Source organism: Cebus imitator, unplaced genomic scaffold (assembly GCF_001604975.1).
Source record: "Cebus imitator isolate Cc_AM_T3 unplaced genomic scaffold, Cebus_imitator-1.0 Scaffold94, whole genome shotgun sequence".
NCBI classification, from domain to species: Eukaryota; Metazoa; Chordata; class Mammalia; order Primates; family Cebidae; genus Cebus; species Cebus imitator.
Window position 1 is genome coordinate 4,222,103 of NW_016107409.1, and position 18,958 is coordinate 4,241,060.

Sequence of the window (18,958 nt, forward strand, 5' to 3'; positions counted from 1 at the left end):
GAAAGAAAATTAGCTGGGCATGGTGGTGTGCATCTGTAGTCCCAGCTACCTGAGAGGCTGAGGTGGGAGGATCACTTGAGCCCAGGAATTTGAGGCTGTAGTGAGCTATGATTGTGCCACTGCACCCCAGCCTGGGCAATAGAGCGATACCCATCTCAAAAAAAAAATTACAAAGCGTTTTATAGGATACATAAGCTCAACAATTCAGTAGGAAGAACACTAAGAAATCAATAGAACACTGAGCAAGGAATGTGAATAGAAATTTTTAAATGAGGGATTTGCACAAGGCAGTGCAGCAAGACATTTTGCTTTCAACCTCACTGTTTAGTTATGTGTAGTCTAGAATGTGCCTGAATTCTAGCACTGGTATTTCTATAGAGCCTAATCTCTGTGAACAATGCAGCTTATATGGAGCAAGGGGTCCTATCCTATGTCCTGAAAGGAGAGTGGCATGTGTCCTCCAATGAGGGACTGACCCCAGTGCCTGAAGAGCAGTGGCTCCAGTGACCTGCAGGGTTCTAAGCTGAAAAGCATGCGAGGGAAAGGCTGGGGGCTCCAGAGAAATAGGGATAGGAAGGTATTGAGGCTTAGGCTCCTGCCAACAGGACATCTGGACACTTCACAGACAGTTAGGTGAAGGGCACCCTCTTTCCCAGGCCTGTTTTTTCAAGCAGCATTTCTTGCCTTCCCAGTCTCCACACTCCAAGCCAGGTACAGAGTCTGAGATCCTCCCTCCTGCTTGTATGGCTGGTGATGAGGAGTAAACAGAAGACATAAAAAGGTATGCCTTGAATTCTTCCTGCCTCTTTTCAGACCCCCAGCGGAAGCCCAGAGGTGCCCTCGGATTATGTTGCTGAGGTTGGAGGGATGTAAGAACACTTGCACAGGAAAACAGAAGACTTACACAAGCGTGGGTGTTCTGGCTATTTGATCACAGGACTGGAATGAAGATTCCGGTAGGAATTACACCCTGAGGTGCTGGTTGGACAGATGGCCAAGGGGAGGTTTCCAAAGAGGAGGCGTCCCAAGAAAGGGGTCTGGGCCATTTGCCATCACACCAGTCAGGACACTGCATCTCCCACAGAGCGGGGGATCCTTGAAGTGTACATAGAAGCCGGAATTAGGAAGGAATCATGGTAGATTTACAGCCGGATGAGGAATGATCCAGAAGAGAAGGGCCCTCTAAGGATCAGGCAGATAAAGTGGCCCTTCCAGCAGGCCCCTTGTTCATAATGGACTTACGGCAGAGACAGCTGTACCTTTACGTGGACTTGAAATGAATTTAAGTTGCACTGTTATAGGATCCCAGAGATTTTTTTTTGAGAAGGTGACAGCAGACTCTTGGTTTGTCCATGGGCTTTTTCTGTTGTTTCTTTTTAAAATACCAAGTGGAGTCATGAAGTAGTCTCCTGCATAAAAACAATGCTTCTGACTCCCTTTGAAGAACTCATGCTTCAAGTTACTTCTCCAATGGTAGAATCTATTAGCTTCAACCACATCCCCTCATCCATCCTTCTGAGCCACAGCAAATGAGGCTGGAAAAGACGGCAAGCCATAAAGACTACATGCTAACTTTGAAAAACTTCTGGGCTACCTTCTGCATGCTGGGCACCCACACTACAGCTTTGCACTAGTGATTTCTTTATGATAACCCTGCAAGACAGACACTAGTATCTCCATTTCACAGATGAGAAAACTGAGACAGAGAGAGAGCTCAAGTAACTTTGTACATTAAACGGCTGGTAAGTCCTGAAACTGAGCTTTGAACCACATGTGTCTTAGAGCCAGGGCTCTTTCCACAACACTATGCCTCTTCCCATAAATCCCTTACTTAATGGGTGAATATGTTAGGTCTGTGGTCATGATATAGGAAGAAGTCCCTTGGCTCCTGGAGTTTTTTGATGGCAAGTCTCATCAATTTCAATGTCAGGTGGGACCAGCAAACCCTCAACTCAGTGTCAGGGTTGGCTCTGCCACTTAGCTCATCTTGTCCTGGCAGAAAACACCTGGTGGGAACAGGATGAGCTGGCACTGCCTTGCTCTCCCTTCTATAGTTTCTTATGCTCCCAAAGAGACACACACTTACTTCCAAGCCATTCACTAGCCTAAAATGGCATCATCCACACCAGCGTGTTTCATTTTATTCAGGCTGCTGCTTATATATAATGTCCTGGCACCACATTGTTTGAGCCTTAAAACTATCTGCACATTATTTTAATGTATGAGAGCTTTAAGTTCCTGCGTCAGTTTCTTCAGTGTGAAATGGAGACCATTCAACATTTTACAGAGATTTCTTGTTGCTCCTCCCTGTATTATTCACTTTGCAACCATGCTACCTTCTAGTCCTTCCTCTCTCTAGGACATTTCATTCTCTACACACACATATGCCTCAACCCTATTCCCTCTCTCCTCCCCACTTCACCTGGCTATTCCTGCACATTTACTGTCTCAGTGGAAACACCACCATCCCAGGGTGTGTTTGTGGTCACTATTCCCCATCAGGGTCAGGCTTCTTTTCCAGAATCCTGTACCCGTTCTACCACAGGTACTTATCAGTTGAATTCCTCTGTACTTGTCTAAGGACCCACTAGATCAAGAGTTGGCAAACGATGGCCTGCAGCTGGTTTTGGTAAATAAAGTTTTCCAGGCACACAGCCACACCCATTTTTTATGTATCATCTATGGTTGCATTTATGCTACACAAGCAGAATTGGGTAGTTCCAACAGAATCTGCATAGCCCAAGACGCCTAAAATGTTTACTTTGAGGTCCTTTACAAAAAAAGCTTGCAGACTCCTGGTATAGAGAGTAAATTTTTTGAGGACCAGGCCATGTGTCACACTGACTTTTTTATCCCCAGGGCCTTGCAGAGATTGCTCATTCAATATTTATGGAATGAATGAATGAACACAAAAATGAACAAGTTGCAGTGAAAAGCCAGGAAACTAGACTCTGATCATTTTAAAGAAGAAAGAAAATGGCACATTCTATATACCAAATTGTTTATTGAGAACTAATTTTGAAATCTGAAGCCTAAGTTTTAAAAATCAAGTCTCCTGAAATAAAATCATATTAAAGTATTTTTCACCTAATCCAAAACAACTTTCAGTTTCCTAAAACTGTAAAATGTCATCCCTACTTTTTCCCCATAGGTAAAGGCGAAACACCCTTTGTCCCTATGACTCAATCAGGGATCTACATGAATTTTCAAGAGAGAACCCAACCCACCACACACTAGTTTTAATTTCATACAAATAGCAGCATGATATCAAGTGTCTTTATTTATCTGCTCTCATTGATGAAATTTCTACTCAGGTGTCATACATTTTAGTTCTGCGGGGCCCTTTCCCACCAGCCCCATTTCGTAAGTGTCTCTCCCTAAAAATTACAAACCAGAAAACCATAAATAGAAAAAGCATTTAGAAATTAGGTGTTGCAAATTTTGGAAATCCTGACACTGAGCGGTGAGTTGCCCCCAGTTGGAGAAACTGGAGAAAGAGAATACAAATGGCTATTTCTAAAGGGAAACGTGAATAGATACTTGGCTCCTTTTGTCTGACATTGGAAGGGAGTACTGAAAAAATGGTCTTTCTTGTGAGAAGGAGGAGATTTAGTAAGCACAATAAACCACTCAGTTACATCCCCAACTACTTCTCAGACTCTAAGGAGGTCAGCTAGGTATCCCCAGTCAAGCTGCAAGGGCAGGCACCAGCAGGCATCCAGTTAGCATATGGGCTAGTACACGGGTATCTTAGAGAAAAACCACAGAGAAGCTTAATATTCTGATTAGAAATTAATGGCTTGGCAATGGGCAGAACAGTTCATTCAAACTTTTGTCTAAAGGGCTAAATTAATTGTGTTCTGCTAGTTACCGAACTACTAATGAAAAAATATCATCCAATAAATCCCAAGAAGGGCAGTACATTAGAGTACAGATAAATTAATGACACAAAAAAATCAAAGTGCATCCAAAGAATACTTTGGATGCCAGAATTAAAATATAAATGTCTTTTGTCTTTAGCATGTTTTAATTGAACACTAATATTCAACACTGAAAATTAAATCTATTCTTACATGAGCGTCCTACTCAGTTTTTATTGATATTATTTTCTTTAAGGTGGCAACCCAATACGTTTTCTCTTTTTTTCCCATTTTCTTCCCAGAAAGAAGGGAAAAACCACCAGAGTGGTGACCTCTAATGCAGTGCTCTCAATGCACTGCAGAGCCGGATGGGAATGCTGAGAGCTCATGAATACAGGTATCAATGGGCATATAAAAACTTGGAATAATCACCCAAAATGTGTTTATTAAGCAATTTATGGCTCAGGGTGCTCATCAGACATTGTACAATGGGATTTTATTGTGTTACAGATTGAAGAGTACAAGATAGCACCAAAAGTAATTCAGTACATCTGTGGGTTATTCATACACAGCTGAGGTTAATTAGATAACTTCCGCATATCCTGTATTTTACCAATCAACACAAAGTCAGGAAGAAAAAGCTCACATAACTCAAGATATTATCATGTGAAGAATGTTTTCCATTAACAAATCTGATCTGACTTAGCAGCAAGGAATCTTTATAAATATATTCTTCTAACTATGTGGTCTTTCATATTTTCAAGTCCCCTGGATTCATGAAAATGTTCAGAAAAATAAGATTTTCTTCTTAGTAGCCATCTATGGGGGCTGTTTGCATCTTAATAAACTAGAAATTTATCTTGAGGAAACCAGCTCCATCATCTCCCCAAGCTAAGAAACAGGATTTGGCAAACAGCATGTAAAATAAGGAGGCTGCCTTGACTTTGGAACAATGCCTTCTCATATTATACAAAGACACCCCTGAATCCAGGGATGTTTTGGCTAAGATAAAATTCTTTTTTTTCCTTTTCAATGCAAACTGATCACATTGCTCCAAACGCAGATATAGTTACTATATAATCCTTTGAGCTGACTTAAAAATAAAGCAGTTTGCTAGATAATGTCACTGAAAATCAAAGGCTAAATGAACATTTCAAATAATTAGAGAAATTACATTCTTGTAAAATGAGAGTAATCTTCTTATTGATTCCTGCCATTGTAACCCAAGTCCCAGGACCAAGAATGTTCCATGACTCGTGGCTTTATTTGAAAATGACCTGCAGTTATTAGGTGATATGGCAAAAAAGCAACGATCTGTTCCATTGTACAAAAATAGAAATCCTTCTGGAAAATGCTTTTCTAAGAGCCTCAAGAGTAGACCTAACAAGGAGTTAAGCAGAAAAAAATTGGTGCTTAAGTGATTTCTCCACGTCAGGCTCTAATAGGAATGATACTTCCTTCCCTGGAGCGCTCTTCTGCATAAGGCAGAGGGGTCTTCCAGGGTGGAAGTGGGCAGAAACATTGCCCAGTATCCTTCGTGGCTCCCTTTTCAGGAAACCGGGAGGAATCCAATCAAATGGCCATCAAGGCAGTACAAGTACGTGTACACCTCCAGACAGTGTATACAACTTGGTCCATAGTGGTATTATTAAACCTCTGTATAGATTAAATTGGGCCAAAATGTTGGTTTTCTGTCCCCCCTGCAAGGTGGCCCCTATACAGCTCAATTGCCCAGTCCAGAATCAGAATTCTAGTTCAACACTGACCCAGATGAAAGACGTCCATATGCTAAATCCCTGTGCTGGACACTCCTGTCCTGGAATCCTCCTCCCCTCTGCCCAGGGCAGCAGCTCACCAGGAGGGAGAGGAGGACCTGCGTGGCACTGCTGCTGGCACTATGTGGATGAGGACACATGCGGTGCGCATACACTTTGCAGTTGTTGTTTTTCAGTGAGAGAAATGATACTAAACTGTATCTACAAAGTTTGTGCTTCTGGAAAATCTGATTTGGTAATGTTCAGCTTCAAAACTCGAGAGATTACTGAAGATGTGACAGGGATGGGAGTTTGCAAGGCAAAGGCTTAAAGGGAGGAAGGACCCTGCAAAGGTTGAGGGTGACAGAGAACAGCATTTGGATGCACGTGCAGACGTTAGGCGGACAGAGCGTTCCAGTGGTAAGTGATATAGACCAGCACTATAAAGAGAATATGGACAAGACAGAAGCCTATAAGGTCCCTGGAGCGGAGGGCAGAAGTTGGTGGTGGGGCTTTCTCCCCGAGTGCCAGCAGAGTGTCAACAGTCTTTCGAATGTGACGAAAATCCAACTGCAGGATGTCATACGGAGAGCAGAGGTCAGCCTATTCCGAGGGCAGCCGTTAGAACAGAAAGAGACAGTGCATACAATTAAAAATACACGGAGGAACAGCTAGAAAGAAGCACACATTTTTGGTTACTAGCAATGGCAGGAGTAACCCCTTATTTCAAGCAGTTAAGACCCTTTCATCATCAAAGATTTTTTTAATCCATCATAATAGCAGAATAGTGGAATACTTATTTTGTGCCAATGGGTCAAAGAAATCCGTCACCCGCAGTCTCACCATGGAGGAACGGCGTGATCTGCAATTTATACATCATTCTGCCATTCACACAGTTTGAATACTCAAGGCATCACGTGCTCACCAGTGGCATAAAAAGAAGAGATTTTCACTTGGGACAGCTAGAACTTAACCTTACTAACGGAAAAACTATAAAGTTTAAAACTCAATCCCCACCCCTCCTCTCCATTCTCTTCATGTATCTTTTACCCTGGTCTTGTAGACTTGGATATAAAGTAGTTCTCTCTGAAAGTTAACACACGCATCTAATTTTTTTTCATTTTAGGCTTGTTGATGAACTCCGGGGAATGCTAGTTCTAAGTATGTACCTACATGTGTCAAAGTATATTACATTTCATATTTTTGCAACATTAACCAAAAGTGTAGAGAAGGTTTCTGGGATGCGTGATGAGAGTAGAGAGTAAGGCACACCCCACAGGGAGTTCTTATGTAAATTCCTTCACTACCAAACAGGTATATTGGGGCGGGGGAAAAGACGTCTGTGTTTTATCTACTCAGTAGTTGCCATGTAAGGAAGCAGAACACCTGTTTTTCAGCTAAATGCAAACTAAGAGGTTCAGTTTTCTGAGCTGACTTCCAGCAGCCTATTGCTGTCAGAAAGCAAACGACTGTCTCCTATGCTGAATTTCTTAACTGGAAATGGCCACAGTTTAAAATCACACTTGATATGTTAGCAAGCAAGAAAAGCTGTGGTTTTGCTTCCAGATTAAACAAAGATTGAAAATATTTGTGATCTATTTCATAAATGCAGTTTTATTTCCAAATTAGGTGAGGCGTTCAAGATATATGTTATATATATTTTACATACTTCGCTACAATTTTGTCTTTTATTTTAGCCTCATTGTTAAGCAGATAAATCATGGAGCTATGGAAGATAATTCCAAGTGAGAAGTTTGCCTCACTTGTGTCCTCTGAAGTTAGCATGACACCCTCAGTTAAGTAGGAATACTACAAAATTAGGTTGGTTGAATAAGATAAAAAACATGCTAATTTTATTAATGCAGTTAGAGATACTCTTAACAACATATTTTTAAGATTGATAAATCATGTTGTATGTATTCAGATGTTGCATCTTTTCCCAGTGGATCTGCAGAAATCAAGCTACCACTGTTAAGAGTTCTCCCAAGAATTAAAACAGCTACACATAAATTGGAATTCACTGGGAGACAGATGCTACTCATGGATTCATAGATGAGGAAACATCTAAGAAAAGTTTCCATTGCAATAAGAATTTTCTATTGCAATGTTGTGCTTGACCAGTGAAATCTGGGCAACGTAGCAGTAAGACAGAAGACTGATATGCAAACTGAAATGTGATTTTCACAAAACTGCTATTTTCATGTTAAAAGCAAATGATTCTATCTTCAGCAAGTATTTCAATACATTTCCCAGAACCCTAAGGAACATGACTGGTCTGCTGTCCGGCAGCACCATCAGAGAACTAGAGTCAGATCAACTTTGCAGTTTTCAGTAGTACACTCCTCATGGGGCAGCCAGCACAGACCGTTCTTCTCATCCAGGAAACAATTTCATGATGCCATAGGCTCTGAGCTTAATTAAAGTGGGTGAGACCTAGAGTCACGGCCTATAGTGGTTAATTTAAATTAAATTGTGATCTCTAACAAAAAAGAAATGGATCTAAGACTGTCTGGTGGCAAAAATCTGAGCCACTGTGATGAATGTGTGGAGTGCGAGCTGCTGTAGCCATCTGAGAACTGCTCTCTGGTTCAACCCGATGTCAAACAGCCAGCGGTCACATTCAGCCCTTCAAATGGGGCCATGAAGCAAACGAGGGCTGAGTTCCTAATTTCTGACTAGGATATTCTGCCCTTTGTGGTTTCCAAAATTTATCCTTACTGAGAGGGACATAAAAATTATACTTTATTTCTTTATGAAAATTAAAATTGGAAAATGCTAAAAAGGAAGGAAATTTAAAGAGGCAAAATTTCACCGTGTATTTACAGAGCACTTGTAATCACAGCAAGGTGTTTGTCAACACAGTTAATTTGAGTCCCCAGAGGCAAGTGCAGATGCTGATTCCCGTTATAGTGAACACAAATCACAATCACCAGAATTTAAGAGGTTCACTTAGGTTGCACACCACCAGAGCGTGTAACCGAGATTACTACTGGATCGGCTTCCCCAAATACTATGGACACAAAGAGAAATGCAGACAGATCAGGCAGTTCAGGGTGTACTACAGTCTAAATTCTAAGGGCTAAACATACCTAGGAAGAAGTTTTATTTAAAACTTTGGAATATATTTACTTTATTAAAATATATAATTTTAATGTAAAAAGTCAATATGCTTACAAAGTATTTTGTAATCTAAAATATCATAACACAAGAATGTTCATGGTCATGCTGCAAAATTTAAAGCCATAATTCAGGGATGAGGTATAATTTGGCAGGGAGAGCAGAGAGGCGGGGAAGGATTTCCAGTCCTCTCCAAATATATGACAGCTCATTGCCAATTTTATGGACTTAGAGAAAGCTAGAAATAGCTTGGAAATTAGTTGCAACTTTTATAGCTAGAAAAGAGTTAGATTGGCTCTTTTTAATAAATTATGATTTTAAAAATTGATGTTAATAAAGCAATAAACCTGTCTTTATTCACCCTTAGAATTAACGAATATACATGGAAAATTAAAATAAATCTTGTAACAAGAATCTCATCCTTCCACAACGTGTTAGTCATGATTTAAATTAACACTAATGTCACAGACTTGGGGAAGAAAGAGAGGTATAAGGCTCAGAGAAGATAAGAAACTTATTTCTCCTATTCTCAAGATTAAAACAAAAAAATGTAGCTTCAATTTGTAGATTGTCTTTCAAAAAACAAAAACTTCAATCATCAGTTACATACATATAATTTCCTAAACCCTGACAAGTATAAAGTGAAAACACTATTATGACTTTCATATATACAACCTTTAACACAAAAAATGCAAATATGAAATTTATTAAAGATAAGGAAAACTCAGCCATAATTCCACTTACATTAACACAATTATCATTAACATCTGAATGTACTTTAGGGTTTTATTTGTAACTCCCTTTGGCTGACGCAGAAGCTCAAGGATGCCAAGTGACCTGCCCTTGCGCATGTGGAATGAAAACTTTCTGCCCCCTCCAGCACTCTGAGCTGCCCAGATAGGCAGGAAGGCGCCCTCAGCTTTCAAGGAGTCTACCACTGTCAACTGAGCTGCCGCCTTTAACCTTCTCCTCTGTCTTTTCTCTGGAAACAGTAAGGAAGATGAAGGACTGAGCGTTTAGACAACAGAGTACATTTCTATTCTAATTTCCCTCATCTAAAGAGGGCAGGTCTGCTAAACTAAGGACCTCATGCCTTACAGAAGTTTGAGATCAAAGTTACCTATTTAAAATTCATTAGAAAAATTTCCCTGGTGAACCAAATGTCTATTTTATAGTATTTTTGATGCTTTAAAAATTAGATTTCTCTCAACCTGAGAGAATACTAAGAAGAGCCCTAAATTAGCCCTAAAATTGGATCCATTTGAAAACCCCAATAGTCAACCATGAACTGTACCAACTGTGAACATGTAGCCAATCTGCTATGTAGACGTCAGAGGTCAGGAATCTCCAAGAGCACTCAGAAAAGTCAAAGGAAGCCCCAATGTATCCATTAAAAGTCTCATGGGATCAAGGCCTAATTGGAGTCAGACTCTCAGGTGATGGTAAAAATATACCCCAAAGAATTTGGAAGCCCACCAAGGCCTGTCTTCAAGACCAAGTTGATGCTTGCACTAGAGGTTGAAGACAGCTGCAGTCTGACCACTGAGCATCAACACCACAAAGGGATGTGGGATAGTACCTTATGCTGCTTATAATTCTGAATGTGGCCAATATGCATTTATGAATAAGCCACGCCAGAACTTCTGTCTTTCTTCCCTATTGTAAAAAGTGGGCTTAAAATGCCACCAAGGGCTGGGCACAGCGGCTCATGTCCATAATCCCAACACTTTGGGAGGCCAAGGCGGGAGGGTGTCTTGAGCCTAGGAATTCAAGACCAGCTTGAGTAAGATAGTGAGACCCTGATCTTAAAATATCATAATAAATTTTTTAAATGTCATGGAGGGATAGCCTTACCCACTAACCTTTACTATTTATTCAGCCAGTTTAGGTAGTATACTGCCACAACCTGCATAGACACATTGCCTGGATATCAGAGAAACCCCTGGTTCTAGATGCTGAAGCACACAGAAGCGCGTCATGAACCTTGACCAACCCTGGAGCAAATGCCTGGGACTGCGTTTATGCGGACTTCTAAAGAAAATAATTTATTATTATTATTTCCATCCCATTTTATTACTTTACATGTAATAATTTAACTAAATCTGCTCAGCTACTGTATCCCATCTATATGAATGTGGAAAAATTATACAAACTGCTGACTCTGACTTTGGTTTGTAGTTTCAAACTGTGTTTCTATTACAAAGGACAATATCTTTTAGGTTTAAGAACACAGCTGTGAGTTTTCAGTATCTACAGGATGTTTTCTCATTGTCCATTAGATATTTAGCTTATAAAATGCAGAACTCAAGATGTCTGTGGCTTGTGTATGTGTGTTGATAAGTTATAGATGAAGAAGTAAAAAAAAGCTTGCAAATTAGGGGGAAGTTACTATGCTGACTACTAGGAAATCGATGACTAATTTGTTACTCAAATATTAAACTTGGTGCAATAAGAAAAGGTAATGATATAGGGTCTCTTTTTTTTTAGGTCTTTAAAAATGCCTTTTAAAATGTCTAATTGTAGATGAATTTCTGCAAGTGGTCTCATGATATGATGATATTTTTAGTGTAAATCATTGATGCACTGTGCCACATATACACTCAGGCATCAACCCTCCTAGGTAGTGAAGAAGAATAAATATCTAAAGGGGTGTGGGGAAGTCGTCTGGTCCCTCAGCTTAGAGTCATATTCCTAGACAAGAACACTTCCTCATGTACTCTGCGAGATGAAAACATGTTGTTTTGAGTATACAGGAAGATGCCAATTGCCTTCCAGTGGGAATTTCTGATTTGTCACTAAATATTCTTTACTTACTTTAACATTCTCATTAAAGAAGTTCAACTGTTAACATACTTTTTTTTTTTTTTCTAGCAGCGGTGAATTTAAACTCTAGTCACCAGTAAAATGCTATTGGATTATCCATCAGGATAGATACATAGGTGTATACACAGACAAACACACACACATACACACATAAGGGCAAACTTGAAAATCACCTCAGCCAGGCAGGGTGGCTCACGCCTGTAATCCTAGCACTTTGAGAGGCCAAGGTGGACAGATCACCTGAGGTCTGGAGTTTCATGATCAGCCTGGCCAACATGGTGAAACCTGGTCTCTACTAAAAATACAAAAATTAGCTGGACGTGGTAGCCCGTGCCTGGTAATCCCATCTACTTGGGAGGCTGAGGCAGGAGAATTGCTTGAACCTGGGAGGCGGAAGGTTGCAGTGAGCCAAGATTGTGTCATTGCACTCCAGCCTGGCCAGGCAACAGAGCCAGACTCCATCTCAAAAAAAAAAAAAAAAAAAAAAAAAAAAAAAAATTGCCTCAAACCTTTAAAATAATTCCAAAAATATACTAAGTGATACTAAACATAGTTAAATGGGACATTGGCAGAAAAAGATCATTCACTGCCTGTATTTTAACCTTCTCGGGAATTATAAATTGTACATTAGTGCCAGGGGCATCTTCAGAAGTTATGACAAATTTTGCTCTGCATTTTAATGGTAATTTGATTTCCTTTTCTTCACTTTAAAAGGAAATCTTAATTACCAATCTTTACTCACAATAATTGGTTAAGGGCATTTCCATTTTATTTTGTATCACTGTAAGCCAAAAAGCATTGACGAGTTTTAAAAATCACAGGGAGTTAGGTCATAACCTAATGACCCAAAGTACTGACGAAGTGCTTTCTAGCACAGACACAAATAATTTATCATCGGAAGCTTGGCATGAGAGTCCTGATTCGCACATGGGAAATCTTAGCAGTGCATGACAGAAGCAAATCATTAGAAAAGGGATGTAAAGTACATTGACATATATATTCAAAGCCAAGAAATGTATATGCAATATTAAAATGTACACACACAATAGACATGCAGGTTATAACACTGCTGAAGCAGAATAGATCATGAAGACAATCCATTATATACAATTTACACTCTTTAAAATATAAATTTGTAAGCATCCTTGTATTGCTACAGCTCTGACTTAAAGATGTTTTAAATAATGCTCTCCTTTTCCTCAAATAAGATGAGAAGGCTACCACTCTCTCCCACCCCTGAATCCCACCAAGCTGAATAAAGAAGGGAAGAAAGTAAGAAAGAAAAAAAAAGGGAATTATGGAGAGAGAAAGGGAAAGGGTTGAAAAAGCCTTTGTCAATTTCAGCAATTAATTCCTATCACTGAGTGGAATTATATTGAAATATAATTCATATACTCAAAAACAGTATCTCAGGTATTTTAAAAATTATTTTCTCCCTGGGGCATTAAGATAGAAGAAATCATAAGAAACATAACTTCTGTCAATTTCTGTTTATCACAATGATGATAAACTTCTCAACTTATACAGCTACTCCATATTCTGAGTCGATTGCCTTATGTCTGCCTAAGAAATCAGTTTATGTTATAAAAGCTTTGGGCCCAAAGCAAACTAAAGGAGAAAATGAAATGCACATATTTAACAAGCTGTAAAGCAACATACAAACACTGCTGTTATTAATGATAATCATTAGTGATAATAACAATATAATATTTCCAATGTTTATTATTTTTATCCACATATGGAAAATACAACTACAGAGAATGATAATCAATCAGTAGGTCTTTGTTTAAGAGCCTGGGATAAGAAAACCATCAGCTCCAAGATTCTACTCTACGAAACCTGAGAGAAGGCTCACTTGCGGCCTCAGCGGTTTCTGCTCTTAGAGAATCAAGCGGATTAAGTTTTTTTCAAGTTCGAAACTTCACACTTACTTCAAAATCTTAAATTATTTCCCTTTTTCCTCAGAATTGCACATATTGCATACATAGTCACTTTGATTTCACTGCAATAGAGCAATTTAGATTAAAAGTTCATTTATTTACATAATTTATTCAATATTATTCCTCAATAAACGCTGAGATGAAAAAGCATGTACAAAGCTTTGCATCAATTCAGTGCTTCAAATTCAGATGGTAAATAACATTTTTACTAAAACACAGTTATATGAAGTAAGTTGGATGTTACCTCTGGCACTCCTAATTTTCGGCATGCTTCCAGAAAGTTTTCCACATTTCTTCTGCATTTGGCCATGCTGAGTTTGGGCTATAAATGCAAATATACAGAAATTGTGTATTATTAAAAGAGAAACCATTTTAATAACAGGTTAAATTCTAAACTTTCTAAATGGCACAAGCAATATGTGTTTATTGGAGGAAAAGAAAAAACACATAAGCAAATAGAAGAAAACAAAATATCACCCCAGAAATATCCATCTTAGATAAAAACTGTTAATATTTTGGACTTCATTCTTCCAGATATTGTGTTTGTGTATGCATACACAGATATACATATATGAGTACATATGTATATAGATGTATGTATATGACATATATACACTGATGTATATGTTGCAAAATTTTCTGCATATATGTGTATATATGTGTATGTTCATATATATGCACACACACATACACGTATATATAGTTTTTATGGGATCATATTGTTGTGTAACCTGTTTTAGTTCACCTAAAGTACACCATAAACATCACCTTTCCCGTCACATATATACTATACTTTTTTTTACATGAGACGTTTTGAGCAATTTGCTGCTAAATTGTAATATTCCTCTGCTATTTTCCTTAGGAAAGAAAGCAAAGAGACATGACTGATTCCAACCATGTAGGTGGAGGAGCCACTGTGACAAAGCCTGGCCTTGTCCTGCTAATAGGGAGAATGATGTGATTCCATCTTATAGTGGCACAAAGCAACCATCACCAAAATATAATTTGTACAGCATTTATTAAATACGAAAAGAAAAACTCTGCCCAAAACAGAAAGAAGCCTGTTGCCCTGTGAAACAATTTAGGTTGAAGGCTAAACAAATATTCTCTATGTTAATTAGGGAGGAAGTCACACCCCTCACAGGGGCCCTAGAAAAATGTCACCAGCAGCCACTTGGATGGTTCTGCCCACCCCCTGGCATGTTTTAGGGCAAGATCACTGCATTAATCCTTGTGCAAATAGAAGGAACAGACCTGAGGAACATAACATGAAGATAACAGAAGAATAGGTCACGGACCTGGCAGGCTCACATGTGAAGGCGCCAAGAGGCATTTCATCACGCTGAGACCCTAGCGTTTGTCTCTGATCCTCTAGGCCCATTGTCTTCCTTCACTTACTTACGACTCAGCTGAGTCTTTTCCGAAACTCCAAAGATGCCCAACATCATCCCAAATATGTAGGTCAGCCCCAAGAAGTTAATGGAGAGTGTGTTTCAAGGTACAGAAAGATAATTCTCCCTTTTTGGGAGTGAGGGAGGGCATCTTCTAAGATTGTTACTTAGCTTCAGGTAGAAAAGTACTTGTGACAAACAAAATGGTTAAAGCTTCAACCTCACCACTGGTCCAATAGTTAAAAATTACACCCATTATACCAATTGGGATGCCAATATTTTGCTTATCAAATTGTCAGAGACTGAAGAAATTCATTTTTCTAAGGAACAGTCTCTAAGCTTATTGACAATGATAGTGATTTTGTTCACTACTATATTCCCTCAGTTTGGCATAAAATATGGACAATATTAGTTTCATGAATGAAGAATTAGAATGCTTTTGCTGGTGATAATACTGGTAGAAAAGGTGCACTCATCCTTTGCTGCTGGCAGATACGATTGCATTTATTGCCTTACTACAGGTCAGATACTAAACTTGGTGCTAAAGATACATCTGTGGAGACAAAGACAAAATCCCCAGGCTCACTTAGCTCTACTGGAGCTGGAAATATTAGCAAGCTAAAGGAAAGTACAGTATAATACAGGATAGTTCTTAGTTGTGATGGGGTTGGTGTGAGGGAAAATGAACAAAGGAAGAAACCCAGTTCTAAGAGGTTGAGAGGTTGAATCTTCTGAATGCTGAAACAGAGAAGGAAAGGGAGCTAGTGATGCTGAAGGGTCAAGGAGATTTTGGGGGGTAGGTGAAGCACGGCTTTCTAGGCAAAGGGAGATGCCTGTGCCAAGCCTGGGGAAGAGAGCAACGGCACAGAAGAGAGAAGGAAAGCAGGTTCTATGGCTACAGCGTGGCTGGGCCTGGCCCAAAAGGGCTTCAAGACGCTTGTTGAAGAATTTTTGATAACTGGACATTTAGATAGAAGTGGACATTTAGAAACAAATTGCATTTCTAAAAAGGAAAACTGCAATATAATAAAACAGGCTAAAATATGTTATAGTTAATCAAATAGGTATTTATGAAGTTTTAGGCTGGGCGTGGTGGCTCCCACCTATAATCCTAGCACTTTGGGAGGCCAAGGCAGGCAGATCACTTGAGGTCAGGAGTTTGAGACCAGCCTGGCCAACATGGTGAAATCCCATCTCTACTAAAAATACAAAAATTAGCTGGGCGTGGTGGCGGGCACATGTAATCCCAGCTACTTGGGAGGTTGAGGCATGCTTGAACCCTGGAGGCAGAGGTTGTAGTGAGCCAAGATTGTGCCACTGCACTCCAGCCTGGGTGACAGAGGAGACTCTGCCTCCAAAAAAACAACCAAAAAAAAAAAAAAAGAGAATTTTAATGACATGGGGAAATATTTAGGTTTCAATAATACATTTAAAAGTTACTAGTCTATAGGAGAAGCTCATAATTAAAAAGCAACTTAATTTTACAAAAAAATGATTATAGTAAAGAAGACATGATGGTAATAGCAGCAGTGACTGTTTTGGGGTAGGAGAATAAAGTGATTTGTTTTTCTTTTGCTTTCCTTTATTTTCTCTTTTTTACCAGTCATTCATTGTTTCCTATTGTTTATTTTTTAAATTTTTATTTAAAAAAAGAAAAAAAGGTGAAAACCAAAAGATTTCTAAAACAATGTAGCATTTTTCCTGAAGATAAACATAAATGGGTACACAATTCAAAATGTCCTCTTACATCTTGTAAAATGATCATTGTACACTGAAATTGAGGGCTAGGGCATCTGTGGTGTCTCTTTCATCATTTGGGAAAAATTATTAAATGACAGTCTGGTACAAGGCTCAAATGACTTTATGGCAGTTTGGACCTCATTCGTAAAAGATACTGGAGAGTTTCATATTGGATTATGGAACAGAATTTACTGTCCTACATTAAGGCTGCTGGAGGTAGATTTGAAAAAGAAGACAAATTGGTCTTGTTGTCCCCACTATGTTTCTGAGGCTAAAAAAGTGCTTGAACCTTTGAAAGAAAAAAGTATGTTCAATATGACAGATAAGAAACAGATGAAATAAGGTCTTCAGCTAATTTTTACTGCTGCCAAGAGGAAAGAAAGTAGGACAAATGACACCACTGTGAGGCATTCCTGGGGACGGGAGAGGACAGAGGAGCTTCACAGGAGCTTCAGCCCAGCACACCGACTCTCTCACATTTTATGAACATTGCACGTTTATGGGGCTCCAAATTTTGAAAATGTGCCATATGAACACTAATGATAATAATGGCTTAAATAGATGTGTATATTACATGGAGTTTCTTATTTCATACTCACAAGAACATTTCCATTATATAAATTAAAGAGAGGATGAATCTCTTGCCCAAAGTTGTATAGCTTTTAGAAGGATCTGGAATTTCAATCCAAACCTTACATTCTTAACCCCTAAATTCTTCTGCCTTTTCTAACAAACAGCAAAAAGGGTCAGCAGAGATTCTTTGTTCTCTGTTTTTTGTTTGTTTTGTTTTTGAGATGGAGTCTGACTCTGCCGCCCAGGCTGCAGTGCTGTGGTGCAATCTCAGCTCACTGCAACCTCTGCCGCCCAGGTTCAAGCAATTCTCCTGTCTCAGCCTCACGAGTAGCTGGGATTACAGGCACCTGCTATCACACCCGGCTAATTTTTGTAGTTTTAGTAGAAACGGAGGTTTCACTATCTTGGCCAGGCTGGTCTTGAACTCCTAAACTCGTGATCCGCCCGCCTTAGCCTCCCAAAGTACTGGGATTACAGGCATGAGTCACCTCACCCAGCCTTTTCTTCTCTATTTGTATAAATCCTGTGTAGGCTTCAAGGACAAGTTTATCTGTGATTCCTCCACTTTCATCTGAACTACCATAAACTGACTCTATAGCTCTCTTCTAGTTTACAACATGCTGTGATATCTAGGAAGAGAAAGCTGAGTGCAGGCTTTATGTCCTCTACAGCAGAGATGAGGACTTGGGGGCATTAAGGAGTCTCATTCACGTTCCTCTCCCCATTATTTCCCCAGCATCACCAATGAGTCCTTGAGTACAGGGACTGATCAAGAAATTGTTAGTCATGACTGCTAACCAACTCCTTGACAGGTTATTTATAATGTTTTTCATAGAACTCACATTTTTTCAGGGCTATCCTAAAATCCTCCATATGAATAGAGGAAAAAGATTCTATTTAGAGGAGCAGTTACCAACCAAAAGAAGCTTTCTGAAAGACTTCTCACTGTTTCAGTAACCCCTCGAAAAAGAGAAATTTTTATGTTCCTACAGTCTTAAAAGTTAGCAGTCAATCAGTAATTTCTTTTCTTTCTTTCTTTCTTTCTTTTTTTTTTTTTTTTGAGACAGGGTCTCCGTCTGTCACCAGGCTGGAGTGCAGTGGCAGAATCATGGCTTACTGCAACCTTGAACTCCTGGGCTCAAGCAATCCTCCCACCTCAGCCTCCCGAATTGCTGGGACCACAAGTGTGTGCCACCATGCCCAACTAATTTTTGTATTTTTCTATTTTTGCCAGAGGCAGAACCCGTCTCTACAAAAAATACAACTCCTGAGTGCAAGTGATCCACCCTACTTGGCCTCCCAAAGAGCTGTGATTACAGGCATGAGCCACCATGCCCAGTCAGTAAGTTCTTTCAAGTTATTTGCTCGATATTGAAATAAAATTATGTTTCTGTCATTTATGTATTTATTTTTAAACAGTCTCTCATTTTACAGTGAAAATGATGCTTTCATTCCTTTTCTGTCTTATAATGGTTTGGGGCCCAATGGAAAAGATTTGAGCAGGGTCCTACTGACACCATTGACATCCTAAACCAACAGCATCGCCCCCTAAAAGTCTGTTTTATGTCAGTTACTTTCCCTTTGGTGTTACTTACAACCGCTGGTGATGGGACATGGATGCTTGCCACCGACCGTGGGCGGATGTGGTTGACCAGATGGCAGAGGACGACGCCATCCATGAGTGCTGCCCCCAGGTCTTCGTGTAGACTGACCTTCAATCTCATCTCAATGCTCTGTTGGGGAAATCAGAAGGAATCCAG

At 39.5% G+C, this 18,958-nt stretch overlaps 1 protein-coding gene across 8 annotated transcripts in view; it reads right to left on the reverse strand.

The window, feature by feature from the left end:
* Window positions 1-18,958, reverse strand: part of LRCH1 (leucine rich repeats and calponin homology domain containing 1) — a 210,455-nt gene that overhangs the window by 5,051 nt on the left and 186,446 nt on the right. For 5 of the 8 annotated variants that reach the window (XM_017535975.2, XM_017535974.2, XM_017535979.2 and 2 more), the window contains 3 exons: window positions 18,794-18,931; window positions 13,739-13,816; window positions 4,151-6,217 (listed from right to left, as the gene is read on the reverse strand). In XM_017535975.2, the coding sequence (XP_017391464.1) occupies window positions 6,011-6,217; window positions 13,739-13,816; window positions 18,794-18,931 (423 nt within the window). In that variant the 3' untranslated portion in view covers window positions 4,151-6,010. Of the gene's footprint in view, window positions 1-4,150; window positions 6,218-13,738; window positions 13,817-18,793; window positions 18,932-18,958 lie in introns of those variants that run through there. The other 3 variants (XM_017535976.2, XM_017535980.2, XM_017535981.2) reach the window with 1 other exon arrangement.